The sequence below is a fragment of the Micropterus dolomieu genome, linkage group LG15 (assembly GCF_021292245.1).
Source record: "Micropterus dolomieu isolate WLL.071019.BEF.003 ecotype Adirondacks linkage group LG15, ASM2129224v1, whole genome shotgun sequence".
Classification (NCBI taxonomy): domain Eukaryota; kingdom Metazoa; phylum Chordata; class Actinopteri; order Centrarchiformes; family Centrarchidae; genus Micropterus; species Micropterus dolomieu.
In genome coordinates this window covers 19094033-19113341 of record NC_060164.1, presented here as the reverse complement: position 1 = coordinate 19113341, position 19309 = coordinate 19094033, and the positions used below count along the sequence as shown (strand labels likewise).

Here is a 19309-nt window from a genome sequence, read left to right as displayed (position 1 = left end):
GTCATCTATCTTAAAATCCATGTCGGATGACTAAAATCCTTAACCCACGTAAAACTTAAATAAAGTTAAGTTAAATAAAAGGATATAAAAAAAATGTAACGAAAAAAGTGGATTAAAACTGGATAAGAGTCCGGTTCAAGACGGAGCTTCCGACAGGTGGCTACAGACGCCAACGCATGCGCAGAGTGCAGATTACGTCAGCAATTACGTCAGAGATCTTGTACACATAACCTGCTCCGAAGCAGGTTAGCCGTTCAGCATAAGTTGCCATGGCGATCTACCTCCGTAAGAAGTGAACTACCTTCGTGGTACTGAAAACCCAGGGTTAACCCCAAAGTTACCTGGATAAGCTCAAATCCTGCTTTGTGGTACAGGCCTCTGGGTCTGGTTAAGTTAAAGCAACAAAAAACTACTTTGTTAGGTTTAGGAAAAGATCATGGTTTTACATAGGCTTAGGAAAAGATTGAAGTTTTGGTTAGGTTTAGGCAACAAAACTACTTTGTTAGGTTTAGGAAAAGATCATATTTTGGGTTGAAATAAGTACATTACATGATGGCAGATGAGTTACATTGGAGTTACTTGAAAGCCCAGGGTGTCTCATACATATCCTGAAAGGTACCTTGAGCGTCAAATACTGACTTTGTCAGGCATTCTCAAAGCGTCTGTATTTGACACCCTGAGATGAGACAATGCTGGAATACCATACAGTTCAAACATCGCAGGGCTCGACAATAACGGTGGCCCGGGCCCAGTAAAAAGTAACGTTGGGACCCAAGCAGTGAGTTTTGCACTGGCCCGCAAAAAACATTAGTATATATATAAAAAAAAAAATCAAACTCAACATTCTGCAGTTGCTTTGCAGCTAATGGCGCGCACCGCTGTCCAATTCAGATTTGTAGTTACGTGACGAGTGGTTGTCAAATGTTATTATCTAATCCCTTCGGTGGCCCTGAGAGGCCAACGCACTGCAGGTTACAGGTTCAACCAAAACAAGCTAGCTGTGTGCATCACTTAAAAGGGTCCCCTGGAAACACTTCCGTTGTGTTGTCTTAATGCGTTGTGTTGTGATGAATTTGAATGTGTTTTCTTAAGTTGCAATGTGTTGGCCTCTCAGGGCCACCGTAAATCTCAATCAAGCGGCAACCTCTGTGTCTGAAAGTGAAATCATGCAGACGGAACTTAAAACTGCATTTTCTCTCCGCTGGCTTTCGCTGTCGTTCTGCCACTCGCTCTCTCTCGTTTGCCTGACCTCACACGCGGGATTCGCGGGGGGCTGCCAGGCATTGGTTGGCGCCGTACTCGCGCAGTGCACGCGTTGGGCTCGTCACTTGTGCATTTATGTTGATGATTGTGTGGCATTTGGGCGTTTTGGTTGTTCGCTGCGCGGCGGTGGGGTGCTGGGTGGTTCCGCGGCATTGCGTTGTCAACTGGCATTTGGATGGTCGTTATTATTATTATTTTTTTACTTTTTTTTTTTCTCCTTTCTCCCACCCCTATTGGCTACTGGGGTTCTTACCTGCCTGTTGCTGGGGTAGGTGTGGCACAGTTGTGGCGTCCCACTCTCACTAACAACTACATTCTTTAACAGGCTTATGTGCGCACACACACACACACAGGCACATTCACCCACACGTACACAGACTCACACATAGACACAAACAAATTTAGGTTGTCCCTGGTAGAATTATTCCTGATGCTTTTCTTTCAGTTACTTATTTAAATTAATTGTTATTATTCCAGCTCTCGTGGCTGTGCTGTGTTGCTTATTTAGTGTGCGTGACTGTTTCTTGTTTTCGTTTTTCTCTTAGTTGTCATACTATGTCAGCTGTTTATTGCTGCTGTTCGGCTGGATGTCTTTTACTATTATTTTTATTGTTTGTTTGTTTGTTGTTGTTTTTCTCCTCCCCAAGCCCCCATCTCTGTTCTATTGCAGGTATCATTGCTTTCTGCAATTGGTTTTTCCCTCTGCTTTTCCCTGTTGTCCACACCTTCCATCCCCCTTCTCTTACAGGTCTTGTCCTTTCTCTGTGATTTCTGTTTGTGCCCCCCCATCCCCATGTCTGCCCCCCTGTCCGGCACAGTGACAAATCAATACATAATTAAATAAATAATAAAACAGACAAAGAAGTATATTAATACTCTCTTCTTAAAGTAAAATCTGTCTGGCACAATATGGTATCCAGCTCATCATACTCTATACCAGGCTGCTGGGCAGGACAGGTTTAAAAAAACAAAACAAAAAAAAACTGCATTCTCTCTAACGGCCAGCAGGGCGCAAGTCCGCTGGTTGCAAAAAGAAGTCCGGCTCCATTAGAAATAACAGTAAAACGTCGCTGCTTCTCAGCTGAATTATTACCTCAGTAAACACTTTAATAATGAGTTCAAAACTGCATGATGTTCATTGAGTAAATTATGGTCCTGTTCAGGGGGAAATATATGATAATGCAGCATATGCTTTTGGGCGGGACTGCCTTGTGATTGGTTGCTACCATGGCGACCTGTCAATCAGGATAGAGGTGACTTGTATCCGCTGCTCTGTGTACTTTTTTTTTTTATTAAATGGCTGTCAGCAGGAGAGAGAGCACTTCATGTTTGAGTCTGTTAGTATATTTTGTTTTAAAAGTAAATTGTTTTGTTAACCTTTTTATTTTTTATAATTTTAATTACATTTGATTACATTTTAGTTTAGTTTTTTTTATATTTAGGATGTATTTAATAACCGATTATACATGTTAACAGTATAACATAACTTATAAGTCTTTGGTTTTGTTGTAACACTGATAAATAATTTTTAGAAGGAGGGCCAGTAAAAATTGTTTTCAGGCCAGTAAGTTTCAAACCGACTGGCCCGGTGGGGCCAGTTGCAAAAAAGTTTAACATTGAGCCCTGCAGGCGATCAATAGAAATCAATAGAAAAATAATGACAATAACAGGGAATGAATTTGTGACGTAAATGCTTCTTTATCTTATGTCCAAATGACCCGTTTCTCTCATTCGTTCATTTCTACTTAAAGGCCTTGCACACCCACACAGGTGTTTTCACTTACAGGTCATTATGCCTGCTCAGGTAGATATTGGGTGGAGCTGGAAGTTGGCACAGTATGTGTACACGCCCACACCATCTGGAAAAGAGGTCTAATCAGGCAAACTGAAATCACCTGTGTGGGTGTACCATGGGTATGTAGGAGCTTCAGATCTGCATTGAACAACTGCAGCACTATAAACAATAGGCCTTTTTACAGAAGATCTTTTGACACAGGTATAAATAATAAAATGAATGGTGGCTGAATTCCATTTAGCTACTTCAGTGTCAGGGTCTTGGTATTGTGCATGCTAGCTCACTGTCACGGCACTGACACTTGAATGAAACAGAGCGGTCGTTAATATTATCAGTAACACCTGCGCCTTTTCTACTATGACGAGTCAAAACATGAAACAAGCCCATTCCATGTTGAGCCAAAGATTTCTGACATTTCAGAAAACATCTGCTGTTACCACCCTACATTGTGTTCATAATGATACCTGTGTAAACACACTGTTTGGAGCAAGAGAGCAGAGGGACTCTTCACTCACATGCACGACAAAAACACTCCCAGGCACTCAATCCATTCCATATAATAAACTGCTTTCCTAAAAGTACAGAGCAGAAAACACAAGTTGTATACAATCTACAATCTAAAATAACAGAACAGTATAAAAAAAAAGTGTGCAGCATATCCCAGAGCAAATGAGGAGATTGTAAATGTCTTGATAAAAAATTTAAACAAAAAGTTAAATTTTTTATGTCAACGCACTTTAATTTTACACTCCACCCACCACAAATAAGGGCAAGGCTTGCCAGAGGAAGAGAAATTATCTTTTTTTCTCCTAATTTACTTTGAAATATTATTGTTTATGTTATACTGATTAATAAACAACATTTGTATCGTTACCTTTTAAATTTCTACTCCTTAAGGGTACATCTTTGGTTGTAAAGTAAAAAGTGAATGAGGTAAAGAGTACCCCTAGCATTCTTGCTAGCCAGTTGTTTTTTGTTTTATTCCATATAGGCATTTCCTAATCTTTGAGGGGCATTTTTGCCGCAAGTGCCTGTCACTGCATCTGAGATCCTGTGTCTACACTCAGCTATTCCAAGCCCTTAAACATCTGTGGTCTTACCAAGGGAATGACAGAACTGATAAGCGTGGCTAAGTTTAGCTCTAATGATAGGCCACAAACAGAGAGAGAAGAGGGCAGCGAGGATCAGGGGAAAGTCAAAGTCGCTAGGCTCTGCACCACAACAGACACAACACACTCATGAAAGCATGCACAATACTGTAACCACAATGCATTATCCTGAATGAGCTAATCTTTGGACATTTTAAGCACCCAATTATTAGATCCCTCATTGATTTTGAACTATAGTCAGTCAAAGAGTCAGAAGAAGTTTGTTCCAGTAAAGATATCAGAAAGAAAGGACAATATACAATAAATACAACACCAACAGTGGAAAGGATGAATACAGACCACTCATGTCACACTAACCTTGCTCTACACAGACTCCCTTAGTCTGTAATTTCTGGCATTGTCATACATATTACTCAACACTGGAAGTAGTCAATTTTAGCATCATGACTGTAAACACACTAACATCTTATCTGTTGGCCTCAGGGTTGCCATTAAGGGGCATTACAGTGTCTTGGAATGACGACTATGCACCGTGTAATGTGCATAATGTGACCTTCACACATAGCTAGATTACAAACACTGACTCTGACAGTTAGGGCACATGAAGACAGGAAGACGACAGAGACACAGTCTGGAAAAACCCTCACATATTAAAGTGCAATTTGGGGGGTCTTCAGCAGGCAGGCGCACATTCAGCTGTTGTTAGAGGGAATCAGATTGTAAACACTCTCAGCCAAGGTGGCGCTCCAGGACCTATGCCAACAGGTGCCTGAGGAACACACACATGGATTTGCGTGTGAGTGCCGGCTTGTTGATGCCATGGCGCTTTGCACTGTCTGGGGCTGTAATAGATCACAGCCTAAAATGGTACACTCACACACATAGTTATGAGAGTTGACTGACAGCAACTTCAGTTGTGGTGTAAAAATATGAATATGTGAGGCTGCACTGCATGGTATAAATTTGAACTCCTGTCTGAGCGGATCATGGTGAGTCATCTTTAGTTACCCTTTAATCCTGACATGTGCATGTGGAACACACACCTCAGTGGAGTTCCATTTATTAACCACTGAGAGAGAGACTGTGACGGTGACACGTGTCTCACAATGCATGACTCCAAGGTCTACATTATTAGATCAGTGTGCACAATTTCTTGTAACAATGTTTTATATAATAACATACTTTTTGATTCTTACATAAAGGACTGGTCATCCTCATTCATGGTACTGTACTCTTTCCTCGGTGTCATTGGACAACATGGCATCTTCTGCCTCACTGGGCAGCACAGATTAAGACTAATGGCAACCTACTCAAAGGCTCTTTTGGGTTGTTTGTCATTAGTTTAATTTTAAAAAAAGTATATGTAGCTATCATGTTCTGTACCCACACACACCCAAACAGAGAAATCTGGATATATGGTACTATATGAAGCACCCAGTATGGCTAAAACAGGAACGTTCATTGTTTTCCCATTATTTCACAATCACAACAGGGCTTATGTAACCTGATACATGTACAATATAATTGCACTTACCTGAATTATACCGTTAAAAACATATTTACAGCCCCAAAGATGGGTCAGCAAACAGTCCACTTGTTCGTTGTCTTGTAAATAACAACATGTTGTAAAGTGAGCGGCCAAGTAGAGGTAACGTAGTCTTTCACTTTCCGTTTAAAACAGACTTTGAACGTTAACATTAATTCATGAAGTGATGCCTAGCCCATAGTACTTCCACTTTAACGTTAAAAATAGCCCGAAACTACTGTACCACGGAGCCGTTAGTTAATAACTGTCACCGTGTTAACGCCGACCAACTGATAACACCGAGCATTACCGACGGGAAAAGACGGTCCGTGAAGCGACGGGACAACGTAAACAAAACCCGGCCATGTCCATGATGTGAAATCCTCATACAAAACAATATGTAGTCTTATAAAGAAACTAACCACGGCAGGCAACAACCACACGGTACCGTCCAGACTGACTTCCCGAGGCATTCCGACATCGTCCTCTCGCTTCCAGCTGGGCGGAGCGTGTAACGTTAGATGTCACCTGGGTCTCAAAGGGTGACATTGCACGCTTATCTCAAAGTGCGTGCTCGCCTACATCTGTGCACTATTTTTCAGATGCGGTCTGTTATGTTTAGAATTCATTCAAGTTGGTATTAGGTTGTAGTAGCTCCGTTCACCGAAAGTAAACTAGAGCCTTCCTGCTAGCCGTTGATTTGACGTCAGAATATAACGAGAAGCTTGCAGAGTTGTAAAGTGGATTGAAATACCTGGTGAAGGAAGAGTAGAATGATTCACATATTGTAAAACCCTGTTAATCAGTACATGGTTAAATTTAATTTTGAGACATCAATACAAATTGTTCTTTCGTTGAAGACACACCCAGAAACTTTTTTTCACTTCTTTTGGCATTATTTACACACCGCAAGTGTGATTTTGCATTAATGTGGGAGAATCTGTTAGGCCTATTTTGCTTTTATTTTATTAAGTATTTTATAATAATACATTTATCAATTTTAATAGCAAAATTTCACATTCATAAATGTAAATTCAGTAAAAAACCTAACTTTGTACTTTTTCTCCATTTGGTTTTGCATTATGTCGATGTAATTTCTAAATCCAACAACAAAAAGGCTGTGAAAACTGTCAGCTTATCTCTTTTAATATCATTATATAATATAGACTACCCATGGCAAGTTTTTGTTATTATTTGTATCTTATATATTTGTGTAATGTTGTGTATACTGTCCCATTTATACTTAATTCCTGTCTTTGCAATAAAGATTTAAGGGGGAAAAAAGTTGAAGAGTGGTACTCTGTGCAAGTGGAAGTACTGATAACAAAGAACTAAAATTATTATCTTGTGCTTATTATTATTCAGTAGTAGCAGCAGTGGTGGCATGTAACTAGATGCATTTTACTATGTCCTTGTACTTTTCTTGAGTATTTCCATTTTATGCCACAATCACTATCCTACATCTCAGAGGCAGACATTTACTCCACAACAATCGTCTAACAGATACTTTTCACATTTCATTTTTTAATACTTTTCCAGCCAAGTGGAAATCATGTATCAGGTATCTTTTTTCTAATTATTTGATTTTGAATTAGAATTTTTTTGAGTAACTAAAATTTGCTGATAATAGGCCTACTTACATACGTTAACTTAACGTGTGAGTTAAGTCTTAGCACTCAAGTCTGAGTCAAGCCTCAAGTAAAGACCAAGAGTCCCAAGTTAAGTCTCAAATCCTAAACTTTGAGTCATAATGTGCTCTTCACCCATTTTAATACCATTAGATTGTTTTAACAGGAGCTAAAAAAAAAAAAAAAAAAAACTTTATCGAATAAAGCATAAACCTGTACAGGAAAAAAAGGCAGAGAAACAGTTTCACACAACAGATGTCATATAATTTCATGATTTAAATGAAGTGTTGATGCCCCGCACACAATTTTTTTATATCTTGATTAAAAAAGGGCTTAGGGAGGGTATCAAGGGTATCAAGTCAGTTCGAGTCAAAAGGCTCAAGTTCAAGTATCATCCAAGTCACAAGTCATTGGTGTTAAAGCCAAAGTTGAGTTGCAAGTATTTTTTGATTTTGTCAAGTTCAGTCATCATATTGGTGACACGAGTCATGTGACTTCTGCGTGTCACCAATGGTTTTTGGGTCAATAACACTGTTACGCTTTATAGGTCAGTTTAAAGCCATAAATAAGAAAAACATTTGGATTGCCAGGTTTGAAAAGAAACATTTGCTATAGTCAAACTGTCTACATAATTAACTAAACAGTTAACGGAGTTTGCACAACATGTATAGCAACCAAAAGCCTTTCTTTAATGGTTTATATCTGACCTATAAAGCATTATAACGAAAATGATTCATTAGCCATTAATAAAGCCATTACTTGCAACTTATAAACCCTTTTGAAAGGGTGTCATTATTAGAAAGGTTTGCCTAAAGTTGTTGTAGCCTGTTAAAATGTTGTATTTATTTATTATGAATTAATTCATGCTGTCACAACAAGCTTCAAAACTCCCTTAAAGCTGTTGTGTTACAAATGAATGACTCATGCATTCTTAAGAATACGTTTGCTCCACTCCTGCAGTTGTTTAATAAAAGCCTTATTTCAAGCATATATTAGGCTATTATTACAGACTTTATAGGATAGATGTTGTTATGGTGGTATAAAACATGTCACATTAGGTTAGGTTGATTTAATTCATCCTGGTTTTCACAGTTAGAGTGGGCTAATAATAAAACTTTCCTATTGAGACCTAAACTGTCCCTAAATTCAGAGGTGGATCATCCCACTGGGGCCCCTATTGGCCCCTGTTTGTGGTCTAACAGGTAGTCAAGGCATATAATAAAACAAGACCTTCTTTAAAGCTGCTTTCATTTTGGTTGATTTTGTGATTTGGTGTATTCCCAAGCAAATTTGCTAATGATCAAACCATCTGATATACATTGTAACTGTTTGTTGTGATTTAAGTTACCATAAATCACAACACTAACAAAACATGCTAGTTCACCAACAGCCAACAAGCTTATTCCCACAAAGATATTTTTGTTTTATTCATGTTTTTGTTTCACTAATTCATGTTTTTTTGTATTATGTTTTCTCCTCAATTTAATATTCAGTGCTTCTTCCGTACGACAAGGTGACTCAGGGAAAATGTTTAAAGCATGGTTTCATTAAATATTTAAAGAGGGAACTAAGTCAAAAAGCCAACTTTAAAACCGAAGGTTTTCACAAAAGTCTGGCCTTCTTCCGACAGATAACATGTTTGATTTAAAATACATTTCATGTCATACCTGTTTCCTTTACCATATCATCTGTAACAGGCACACAGTGAAACTGTTATTGACCAGCATAACCACTAGAGAGCAGCCTTGTCCCTGTTATTGCCTTTGACAGTTCATATTTTCAGAGGTGTCCTTCCTCTACACACATAAATTTTACCTTTGGGTGTGTGTTAGCGTGTGTCTAAAGTACAAAGTCTGTTTAAATGTTAAAAAGACAGAGAGAGAGAGAAAGAAAGAGAGAGAGATGAGTGCAAGAGCGAGAAGAAGTGTGTCCATATGTTCTCTCTGGCTTGTAAATCTTCCTGTGTACCAGTGCCAACTTCAATGAAAACCACTCCACTTCCCCCAAAAAAACATCCTTTCCCTCTCTCCCTTTACTATCACTCTCTCAGTAAGTACAGCTCTCCTGTACTTTTCCCCATATTCCATCTCATCGACATCCAACTGCACAGAGGGTCTTAAAGTAACGCTGAGTTCAGATACCTGTGCGCTCAGCTGCAATCAGCAAGGAGCCAATGTAAAGGTAGAAGTCAGACAGACAGGGAAACGCAGAGAGGAGGGGTTAGATAAGGAAAGAATGTAAAAATAGATGGATCAAATGAAAAGAAAAGGTAAAGACTGCTGAGCTGAAGAGAGCTGTGAAAAGAATACCTTCAGAGGAGCCGGGGAGACGGAGAGAAAAAGGTATCTGGCAACAAGGAAAATAAGGAGAACACTAACAGGGGAATAACAACAGAAGAAAGAAGTGACAGAGGTAAGATGTTTTTTTTCAAGCAGCCAGGGGGATCGAAAATGACTATAATAACTTCCTCAACAGGAAGCTGATTGTCCTGTCAGTGTAATTCAACCCTCTGTTTCCTCTGCTATGGAAAATGATTGTTTTCTTGAGACTCAGTGAGATGCATTGTTTCCCAGCTACATTATCAGAATGACTGGAAATGGAGTAATAGTCAGTATATGACACCACAGCCGAAAGAAGAAAAATGCATCTAATAGCTTAGATTTGGGTAAATTGATAGTCCTTCAGCACTATTTATTTTTTAGATTTTAGCTCAAATGTAATTGATATCAAAAAAAAATACAGGTAAAGTGACAATGCTGCTGGAAATAGATAGAATAGATACAGTATGTTTGTGAAATCAGAGTGAATTTGTCCAATATTTTCCTCCCACAGGAAAATTTCCTGTTGTAGCCCACTGGATGTTTCAGCCATGAACCTCAGCTTGACCTTTGTCTTGCTTCTGCTCCTGAGTCTTCACACTTGCACAGCCATGGTGAGTCTAACTTTGCCTGTGGCTTCTGCCTAAATGTGATTGTTAATCTCATATTTTGAAGTGAATTTGAGAGCAATAAAAAACTACAAACTAGATGGGCACAACCACTAATAACAATGATAATCATATTAATGTTTTATGACCTGAGAACTTTTCATCACCAGGGTTGCAACTGTAAACAAATGGTAAAAGATCATGTAGATATTTTGTGAGATACTTACTGCACGTAGTCATCCTTCACCGTTAAAGTCATCAGGATTGTTTTGCGATAGGTGTTAAAACAGCAATTCTTAGGGAAGTGTGGCTCCAGTATTATGGGTCAGCATTGCACCTGTTTTCCATCTGATCTGGGCAGATTTTGGGGGCAGATGTGGACCTGGCACTGACTACAAAGTGTGTGGAAATATAGCTTTGCATTGTGGCATATGACGGGATATGGATGTGATAAAGAACGCATACCATTTAGTGTTTTATCATCTACAGTACACTGACTTTAAGAGTCTTTTTTTGATAATTTAGATTGAAGGTCATTGGCCTCTTTACCTGTGATGCACACATCATGATCCAGAGTTTAAGGTTATAGGTTTACAATAAAGGACAAGTTTATACCTGAGTTTAGTGCGTGCCTCTGGAATGACATGAAGAAGAAAAAAATATGATCCTTTCATCCTTGCAGCTCTGCCTAGAACCTGATAGAGTACTGTTGGAAAACTATATTTGTGTGTGTGTGTGCGCGCGTGTGTGTGTGTTTGTCAGGGAGGCAGAGCCCAGCGCAGACAGAGACAAGCTGAGGAGAGACTGAGACCGTATATTGGCAGAGTAGAGCCAGGTAAGACTTTAATGTACAGTATAGAGGAATGTCATTTTCTGGCTGCATGTCAGTTATATAAATATATTTTATAGTATAGTACACTATAGTATAAGTCAAACTTTATTTATATAGCACTTTTTTTTAACGCAGGTAAAGTGCTGTACATTAATATCAAGCATAAATGCAACATAAATACGTAAATATGTTTGAAATTGTTTATATAGCTGGCAAACAATGAATACCATTTTGGGCCACATATGTGCACAACATGGCATTTTGGACCAAGAATTGAATGTGTAGCAATGACTGAAAATCAGGCAGCCATCGCATCATTCATTGTCCTTCCACCATTCATTTGCAGCTTTCTTTTCATTCAACACTCCATGACATTTCATTATCTTTAATAGCCCCATATGAGACATTTTATACGCTCTAATCCAAAACACCTTTAATCAGTACTGAAAGCTAAATGAGGAAATGATCATCAAAACAGGCCTGTAATCAGGTAAAGGATACACAGATGTAAAACTAGGAATAAGAGAAACAATGTAGTAACAAGGCTGTTTCTTCATGTTTCAGAAAAGCTTTGTGAGCTGCTGAAATGCCATAGTCCAGTGGGATCTTGGTGCCAGGTAGTTCAGGAAAATGGAGTCAGCATCCCCAGATGTGTTTGTCCCCAGTCCTGTCCACGGTAAACACCTCATGGCATTTAAACCAAGTAACAGGCTATTTGGGATTTTAGTAATTTTCTGTTTTTGACCAGCCAATGAACTCAAACAAATCCTTTATACTTATGTAAATTTTATTATTCACTGTCTTTGGATTTGTTAATGATACTGATATCCACAACTTTAAAAAAAATTAGTACTGTATAACAGTTTCTTTAATCCAGGTGTGCACATTGTATGAAGAATCCTTCCTCACATATAGTTTTGCATATGGGCACTGGCTAATGTAATCAGGCAGAGGGCACCAGTGTGCAGTGTTCTTGGAAAGACCTATGGCAATGAGTGTTTGCTGCATAAAGAAGCCTGCAGAAAGAGACGCCGCACAGGACTGGCTCACACAGGACGCTGTCTGGGTAAACATACACAGCATTAGATATTACACACAATTTCCACTGTGCACTGCAATCTGCCAAATGAGCTCTGTTATCCTTCTTGATCAGTCCCCAAGGCTAAATGCACTGAGGAGGAGTTAAGCCAGTTTCCATATCGTCTGCTGGACTGGTTTCTGCTCCTGAGTCGTATGGGGGAGTCTTACGCACCTGCTGCCCCGCCCCAGAGCTGCCTTAGCCATGCCAAGAGGACACAACTAGCACAGGTAGCTGAAACGTTACTGCTGAAGCGAGCCGAAGCAGCAGACACCAAAGGTCTGCTTCCAAGGGGAGAACATGATTGTAGAGTAGTAGACAAGATTTATGATCTACAGTGACCTCAGCTAATGATGATGCAAATAAAATCGATATTCACAACAAAATGTAATACTAAAGAAACTATAGCTGGATGAAAAATATATCAAGGGATCACTATCACTCCCAGTGTAACCGAACACCGAGCATAAAGTTGTTTATGACACCATACACCATCATCGTGCTAGTATACAAACTGCGCTTCATGGATTGTCTAGCAAGAAATCGATGTTAACAACCTACTGTTAAGTGGCAAGTTCTTGTGTTGCTTGTGGTGTGGTCATCCACAGAACAAGACAGGGGCTCTTAAGAAAACCATGTAAAAATAGTATTTGGTCAATAATCACTAAATTATTCAAGAACATGGTAAATGGACGGATAACTTAATATCCTCCCGCCGGCCACCTTGACCTCCTGGCCTCAAATGAATTTTAAAAAAAACTCATGCATTATTTTGATGATGTGAAAAATGATATACAGTGTTTTAGAATAAAACCATTTTTGTGGTATTTCATACATCTCCACCTCTATCTGCTTTCCTAGATTAATGACTTTGTCTTTCAATAATGTTATCTTCAGCATGGACAAAAATACAACTTTTTATTGTAAAACAAGACTAAGAGTATCCAGCTATGCTAGCTCTATAAAACTGGACGACACTTTGAGCTAAATGCTAACTTCAGCATGCTAACATGCTCACAATGACAATGCTAACATGTTGATGTTTAGCAGAAACAGTGCAAACAATTAGTTGAATAAGATGAACAGTTTTCTCTTGATATTTATTTCCTCTGTTTCTTTAGCAAAGATTTACAGAACTGGACAAGAACAAAGATGGCAAGTTGAGCCGCAGGGACCTGAGGAAGCTGCGTTACAAGAAGATGCCAATGGAGCACTGTGCTACGCCATTCTTTCAGTCAGTCCCACCTCTAGTAGCTGACAGGGCTGCATACATGATGTTAGCTGCTGGATGACAGGATCGTTGAGTCAGATTTGAATGAATTTAGTTTAGTACACAACATCACAGCGTTAACATAAGCTAATGGTTCATTTTTAGTGTTTAGTTGTATTTTCATTAAGCCAGTAGCATGGGAGGGAAAAATCTATGATTAAATTACCTATTTGATAAGTAGGTAAATTCTTACTTACCACTGAGTGGTCAGCAAGGTAAGGACAGTGTTGTATGTTTTTTTCAGCTAATTACTGAAACACCAAGGGTTAAAAATGTCACACAGCGATGCATTTCGCCCCCGCTCTGTGGCCAAGTTGCACCTCCCACCCTGCTGTTCTCTCTGCACGCCATCTATCCATTCATTCTCCATGCCAATATCCGCTTCCTGTGTCCTCCTCCCCTCCGATCTCATGACCACACCATCTCGCCATCATCTTACTCCTCCTCCATGTTGAAGCACTTCTTTTCCCCCCTCTGCGCTTCCTATTTTCCTTTCATCTTTCCTACAAATGGACTTTTCCTCAGCCTTGCTTTCTGTCAGTCCCTCCTTCGTTTTCACTCTTGTGCCATTATTTCATCCTTCCATCTCTCCCCCTTTCTCTTCCATCCTTACTCCCACCCAACCCCCCTTTTCTCTGCCAGTCTGCAGTGACAGGTTTTGTGGAGTATGGCTGGCTATGTCAATGTCAAGCCATTCCCAGCAATGATAATGTTTATTACCCACTGTGTCTCCCGCTGCCCATGGATTAACACAAATTGAAAGAGTACCCTTCAGAGATAACACTCCAGGGTGAACTGAAAGACAATGGCTATGGAAGAGCCCCAGTGCAGTTGTTTCCATAACTATGGCTGTCTTTGTACCATCTCTATATCTATCTGTATGAATCTGTCATTTTGTGTTTGCAAGTGTGTATACTGTGGTGTGTTTGCAGGTCATGTGACAGTAACAGTAACAGGAAGGTGACCCTACGAGAGTGGACAACCTGTCTGGTGGATCGCTCCGAGGACTGGTTCTACCATTTCATGTGTTAGTCATAACTTTTGCCCAGTGTTGCTGTTATTCCACACGGTCACAGATGTTGATGAATGCTATAGCTTACTTAAAGACAATTTTATTGTAATGGAGGTCAGAGGGAGACAGACATCTAGTTTGCACTTGGCAAGTGGTATAGGTGTGCCTCAAACTGCACACTGCACTATGAGTACCTGGATGGTGCACTCATAACGTTCAGAAAGTTGATTGTGGAATGCTGTGCACATCTTACCCTCAATGTTTGCCATCTTAGCTACATAGCGGAAGGGGAGGGACAACCAACGTATTTTTAAACCTGTTAAAAAATGGCAACAAAGGAAGCTGCAGCAGTTATGATCTCGTAAAAGTAGAAGTACGTTAATTTTTGCTGATTTTTAATAAAATTTAATTGAAGTCAAGTGAGCAAACTAACCACATATTTTGGTGGGCAACAATTGCAAAACAGCAGCGTTTCATTTGAGACAACACTACCCTGTCGAAATTAACGCACTAAGCAAGGAAGTAGGCTACATAGCGTACGCAATGTACGGAAGTATCTGAATTGAGACAGACTACTTGGAGTTTCCCTCCAAAGATGTTGCAGTGTTACAGTTTAGAGTCTAGGGTGTTGAAATCATAGTCTGTATAGTGGACGTAGTCATCATGATGTCACCCGTTGGTTTGTCGACTGCCGTTTTGAAGCCTCGAGTTTGGTCGATAGGGCGCAGCCATGTTGAGTTTTTCCAACCAGGAAGTTCCCGGAAGTGACCATATTTGGATGAGACGGTGGAGCTAATGGCCAGAGTGGAGCTAGCTAGCTTGCTTAGCTAGGTGCATCTGTAATTCACGTTAACTGTCATTTTAACAGGGCTGACAACTTAAAACTAAATGTACTCACCAGAGAAAGTGAACAGCCAACTCCTAATAAGCTTTTACATAGTGTCGTGGGTACGTGTCACTCTCGCCTGATTGACAGGTTGCCATGGTAACGACTTGTCAATCACAGATAATCCCGCCCTGAAGCATACTCTCCTCTCTGTTTTATTTTCCTGTAAATGGGACCATAATTTGCTAAATGAACATCATGTTGTATTGAAGAAGACTTGAAACTAGCGATTGAGACCGTAAACTCATTATGAAAGTGTTTACTGAGGTAATAAATCAGCTGAGAAATAGGGTCATTTTACCATTATTTCTAATGGAACTGGACTTCTTTTTGCAACCAGAAGAGTCGCCCCCTGCTGGCTGTTTGATAGAATGCAGGTTTAACGGACTTCCGCATTTAATTCACGTCTCAGACCGGAAGCCTCTTGCTTGGTTGGGTTTGCGATATATGTAATAAAGGGTTTAGAATGATCCTCAGTCATTATTTCAGCCTGTTACCTGGCAGAATCTTAAAATAAACACTTTGAGTATTAAGAAATAAAACCGTGGTGAAAAAAAGCCGCCCTATGCATGTGGACCTATTTCCATCTGAACTAATTAGTCCACAGTATTTTATACAGTTGAAGAAAAGCAAGGATTATTCTCCTTGAAGCTTTCCAGGATACATTATGATGCATGTTCTTCCATAATGATTCCATTTTGCTTCAAGTTTTACAAAATTTGACCTTTCTCCTTGGGATCATAATTTCCTGGATGGTGATTACACTCATGCATTAAAGGGGTAATTTAGTATTGCACGTCCATAAAGTTGGTGGACTTCCAAAAGGCAGATTAAAAGAAGGCTGGTCAAAAGGCCAAGATATCATGACTTTTATTGACTCCAGGGAAATTAAATCTGATGGCATTATTAGGGTTATTTTCCCCAGACCTTTCACTGACTTTTTTTCATCCTTGATATGTTCAGATCTGAATTTCTCAAGTTGAATTTTATAGTCTGGATTTGAACAGACACCAAAGTTCAATATAAGAAAATAAGATCAGAGCATGCCGCTCTAAACACAAGCAACCACATTTTTCTTTACATTGCATGAATCTTTAGATTAAAATTAAGCTTACTGAATTTGAACAATTTGAAATTAATGTAATTTTTGACCCTAATATATTTATATATGTACTGGAAATTAAGTTTTTGAAATTGCACAACTTGATAGTGACTTATTGACCACATACATTGAGATAGATGGTTTTCAGTGCAAAATAGTTTGGTGCAATAAACTGTATAATTGTATTTCAATTTCAACAAGTATTTGGTAGTCATTAAAATTCACAATTAGGTATTCTGTTTTGTAATAAATTAAATTCTTATGGATATTTTTTTTCTTCCACAGATTGCCTCTTTAAAATTATTAAAATTTTTGGGGGGGTTATGTTAAAAACTTGCCAATGAAGCCAATTGTGTACAGTAACTTTAATTTGTCTGACTGAACTAAATTATTTGTTTTTTGTTTTATCCACAGCAATGAGAATGGGTTCCCGTAAGCTGTGTCCTACAGTCAAGGAGTACATTTGACATGAAAACAGCCATGAACTCCTGCATCTCTTTTGTACTGTAAAAAATTCACTGAAGACAACATCACCACAGCTGATTTAAAAGCAGGATGGCATCTACACACACTGCTCACTCTTTCAATCTGTTTCACTATGTATTGCAGCTTGTAATATAATGATTTATCACATCATCAAATCTGAGAGTCTGCTGCTTGTCTGTTCATTCATGTGTTCTCAATGGGACAAATAAATTGAAGGACTGACCGCTGTTATTGTTAATTATATTAGCTGACATTTGTATATTTGTGTTGTAAAAGAGCAAAGACAACATTAAGTGCCAAATTACATAGCATGCTTCCAATAACCAATTTAAAAGGGAGGATGACAGCAGTGCAGACAGACAGCATGGCATGGAGAATAACAAACTAGATGGGAAATACAGATAAGGGTAAAACAAATGCTTAGTATGGGATGACGTGCCCAGAGAAGAGACAAAGAGATTATAAAGGGGGTGAAGGGGAGAAGGAAAGGGAAAGTGTCATAATGCACTGGAGGAGAGTGAGGGAGAGAAGGAATGAGGGAAGCAAAGTGACTGACTGAAGGAGAGAGAAGTATAAAGTGTGTTTGTGAAAGATGGGAGGAGGTAATGCACTGTAAATGGGAGTTGAGAGTAATGGAGTAATGCATAAAAAATGGATCAGAAATGAGGGAAAGACTGAGAATGGAGCATGAGAGGGGGAAGGGATAGCTGAGAAACTGGGAGGAACTGAGGAGAGACGGAAATACCAGAAAAAAAGGTTTAGTGGGCTGCAAAACATTTCTTTTACAGCCGACTCAGTAAACAGCACCTCCGATCATGATGTAGAATATCTGAAACATTTGAACTCTGTCAAGGTCAAAAAACTTGCATAATGCAAGCTGCATGCTGACTTTTTGTATGTTTGCCCCATCTATAATACATGCTGCTCTGAAAACTTTTGTTGAATCTTGTTTGTTTGCCTGTGTCTTGTACGTGAAATTTGTGTGTGGTTTTGCTTGTGTTGGCGCTACAAGATCAATAGGAGGATGTGTGCGTGGCCTGGGGTGGATTCTTTGGTATGACTGGTTTCTCTGGACTAATTAGCCTGAAAATTGAACATGCCTGAAAGACATTGGAAAGAAGATGAAGAAAGAGGAAGAGATTTCAGTACTCAATATGAGATGCAGATTCAGTGCAGACACGAGGCAAACAAGGACCGAGGACTGCTTGCTCTACATGTCGTGCAAAACGAAAGTGCATCACCATAAATATCAAAACAAGATGTTTTCATTCCATCAGATTTTCACTCAAAACCTTTGATAAAGAGGAATGGACCACTGGAGGCTGTCGTTCGTCATGGAGTGAAAAACAAGTCTAAACTGGGAGGAAAGAAAAGAAAACAGACATAAAGAAAGCACAAAAGGGGAGAGATTAACTGTACTGAACTGTATTTGCTAATGACGAGTGACCTGCGGAACAGCTAGCTGTTGGTCTTGTCTCTCTGCTATGTAAAAAACGCTCTGAATGCAAAGTCCTTGCCTTTACTTCCTCCACCAGCAAACATCTCCTCCCCATTGCTCCCTTCTCCCCCAGAGACTAGTGCCTTTATCTGAAATAAATAAAATGAGTTGTTGGGGCCACCCCTGGAGGTCCAGTATAGCCCACACAGCTCCTCCTCCTACTCACTGCTGCTCCTTCTTTGTGTGTCCTCACACCCCCCTCCTCTGTGCTAATAGATTCCCTCTCATTAACCCTGGACCACCTTCTCCACCTCCTTCCATCCCCCCATCCAAACACAGAGAGGGCAGTTGTAGATTGATCCACCTAATCCTACTTTACCTTCCTGTCACGAACACAAACACACACACACACACACACCATTCACCTCCACTCCCACTGTCCTCCCTTGTCACACCCCATTTGGATATTAGAGGAGAGTGATATCTGTGTGCCACCCACCTCTCTAACCTTGTCCACTCCCTTCCTCCTCCTTTGGGTGCTGATCAGTGATCTGATCTGTGATGGCTTGCTTGCATCTCTGTCTTTCTCTTACACACATTAAACACACACACACACACACACACACACTCCCAAGGGAATCTGACAGCACAGGAGCAGATGGGCGGCTGGTGATGACATGTTGTTAAAAATAAAGATTCCTGTTAACCCAGCTAGCACACCCTCCTTCATGCCCCCCCCCCCCCTTCATCTCATCTCTCTCTCTCTGTCGATCGCTCTCCATCACTTTCTCTTACTGTCAATCCCTCTTTCTGTCTTTGCTTTTTACAGCACTGTCCATACAGGGATTTAGTCTACGAAAGCCAACTAACTGTGGCAGTAGAAGCACACAGCCTGAGAACCCCCGACCCCCAGAACATGATATTTAATACATGGTTGTCATAAAGACGGCCCCTTGCAT

At 39.8% G+C, this 19309-nt stretch overlaps 2 protein-coding genes and 1 long non-coding RNA gene across 6 annotated transcripts in view; 1 reads left to right on the top strand and 2 right to left on the bottom strand.

Annotated features, from left to right (window-relative positions):
* The window catches only part of ccser2a (coiled-coil serine-rich protein 2a), a 61788-nt gene extending 55422 nt beyond the window's left edge, over nucleotides 1-6366 (bottom strand). For 2 of the 4 annotated variants that reach the window (XM_046070192.1, XM_046070196.1), the window contains exon 1: nucleotides 5702-6366. The gene's annotated coding sequence lies outside the window, so the exon portion shown is untranslated. Of the gene's footprint in view, nucleotides 1-4814; nucleotides 4937-5701 lie in introns of all 4 variants that reach the window. The other 2 variants (XM_046070195.1, XM_046070194.1) reach the window with 2 other exon arrangements.
* Nucleotides 6367-9682: 3316 nt separating this feature from the next.
* On the top strand, nucleotides 9683-17057 carry sparcl2 (SPARC-like 2). The gene is made up of 9 exons (XM_046071203.1): nucleotides 9683-9732; nucleotides 10153-10252; nucleotides 11009-11081; nucleotides 11643-11754; nucleotides 12026-12144; nucleotides 12232-12386; nucleotides 13278-13390; nucleotides 14359-14453; nucleotides 16841-17057. Exons 2-9 carry the CDS (start codon nucleotides 10190-10192, stop codon nucleotides 16891-16893), a joined length of 783 nt encoding a protein of 260 aa, XP_045927159.1. The 5' UTR covers nucleotides 9683-9732; nucleotides 10153-10189; the 3' UTR covers nucleotides 16894-17057.
* On the bottom strand, nucleotides 13238-13877 carry LOC123984358. The gene is made up of 2 exons (XR_006828426.1): nucleotides 13624-13877; nucleotides 13238-13440 (listed from the first exon to the last, which is right to left on the bottom strand). It is a non-coding gene; the product is annotated as an uncharacterized LOC123984358 (long non-coding RNA).
* Nucleotides 17058-19309: the final 2252 nt, after the last annotated feature.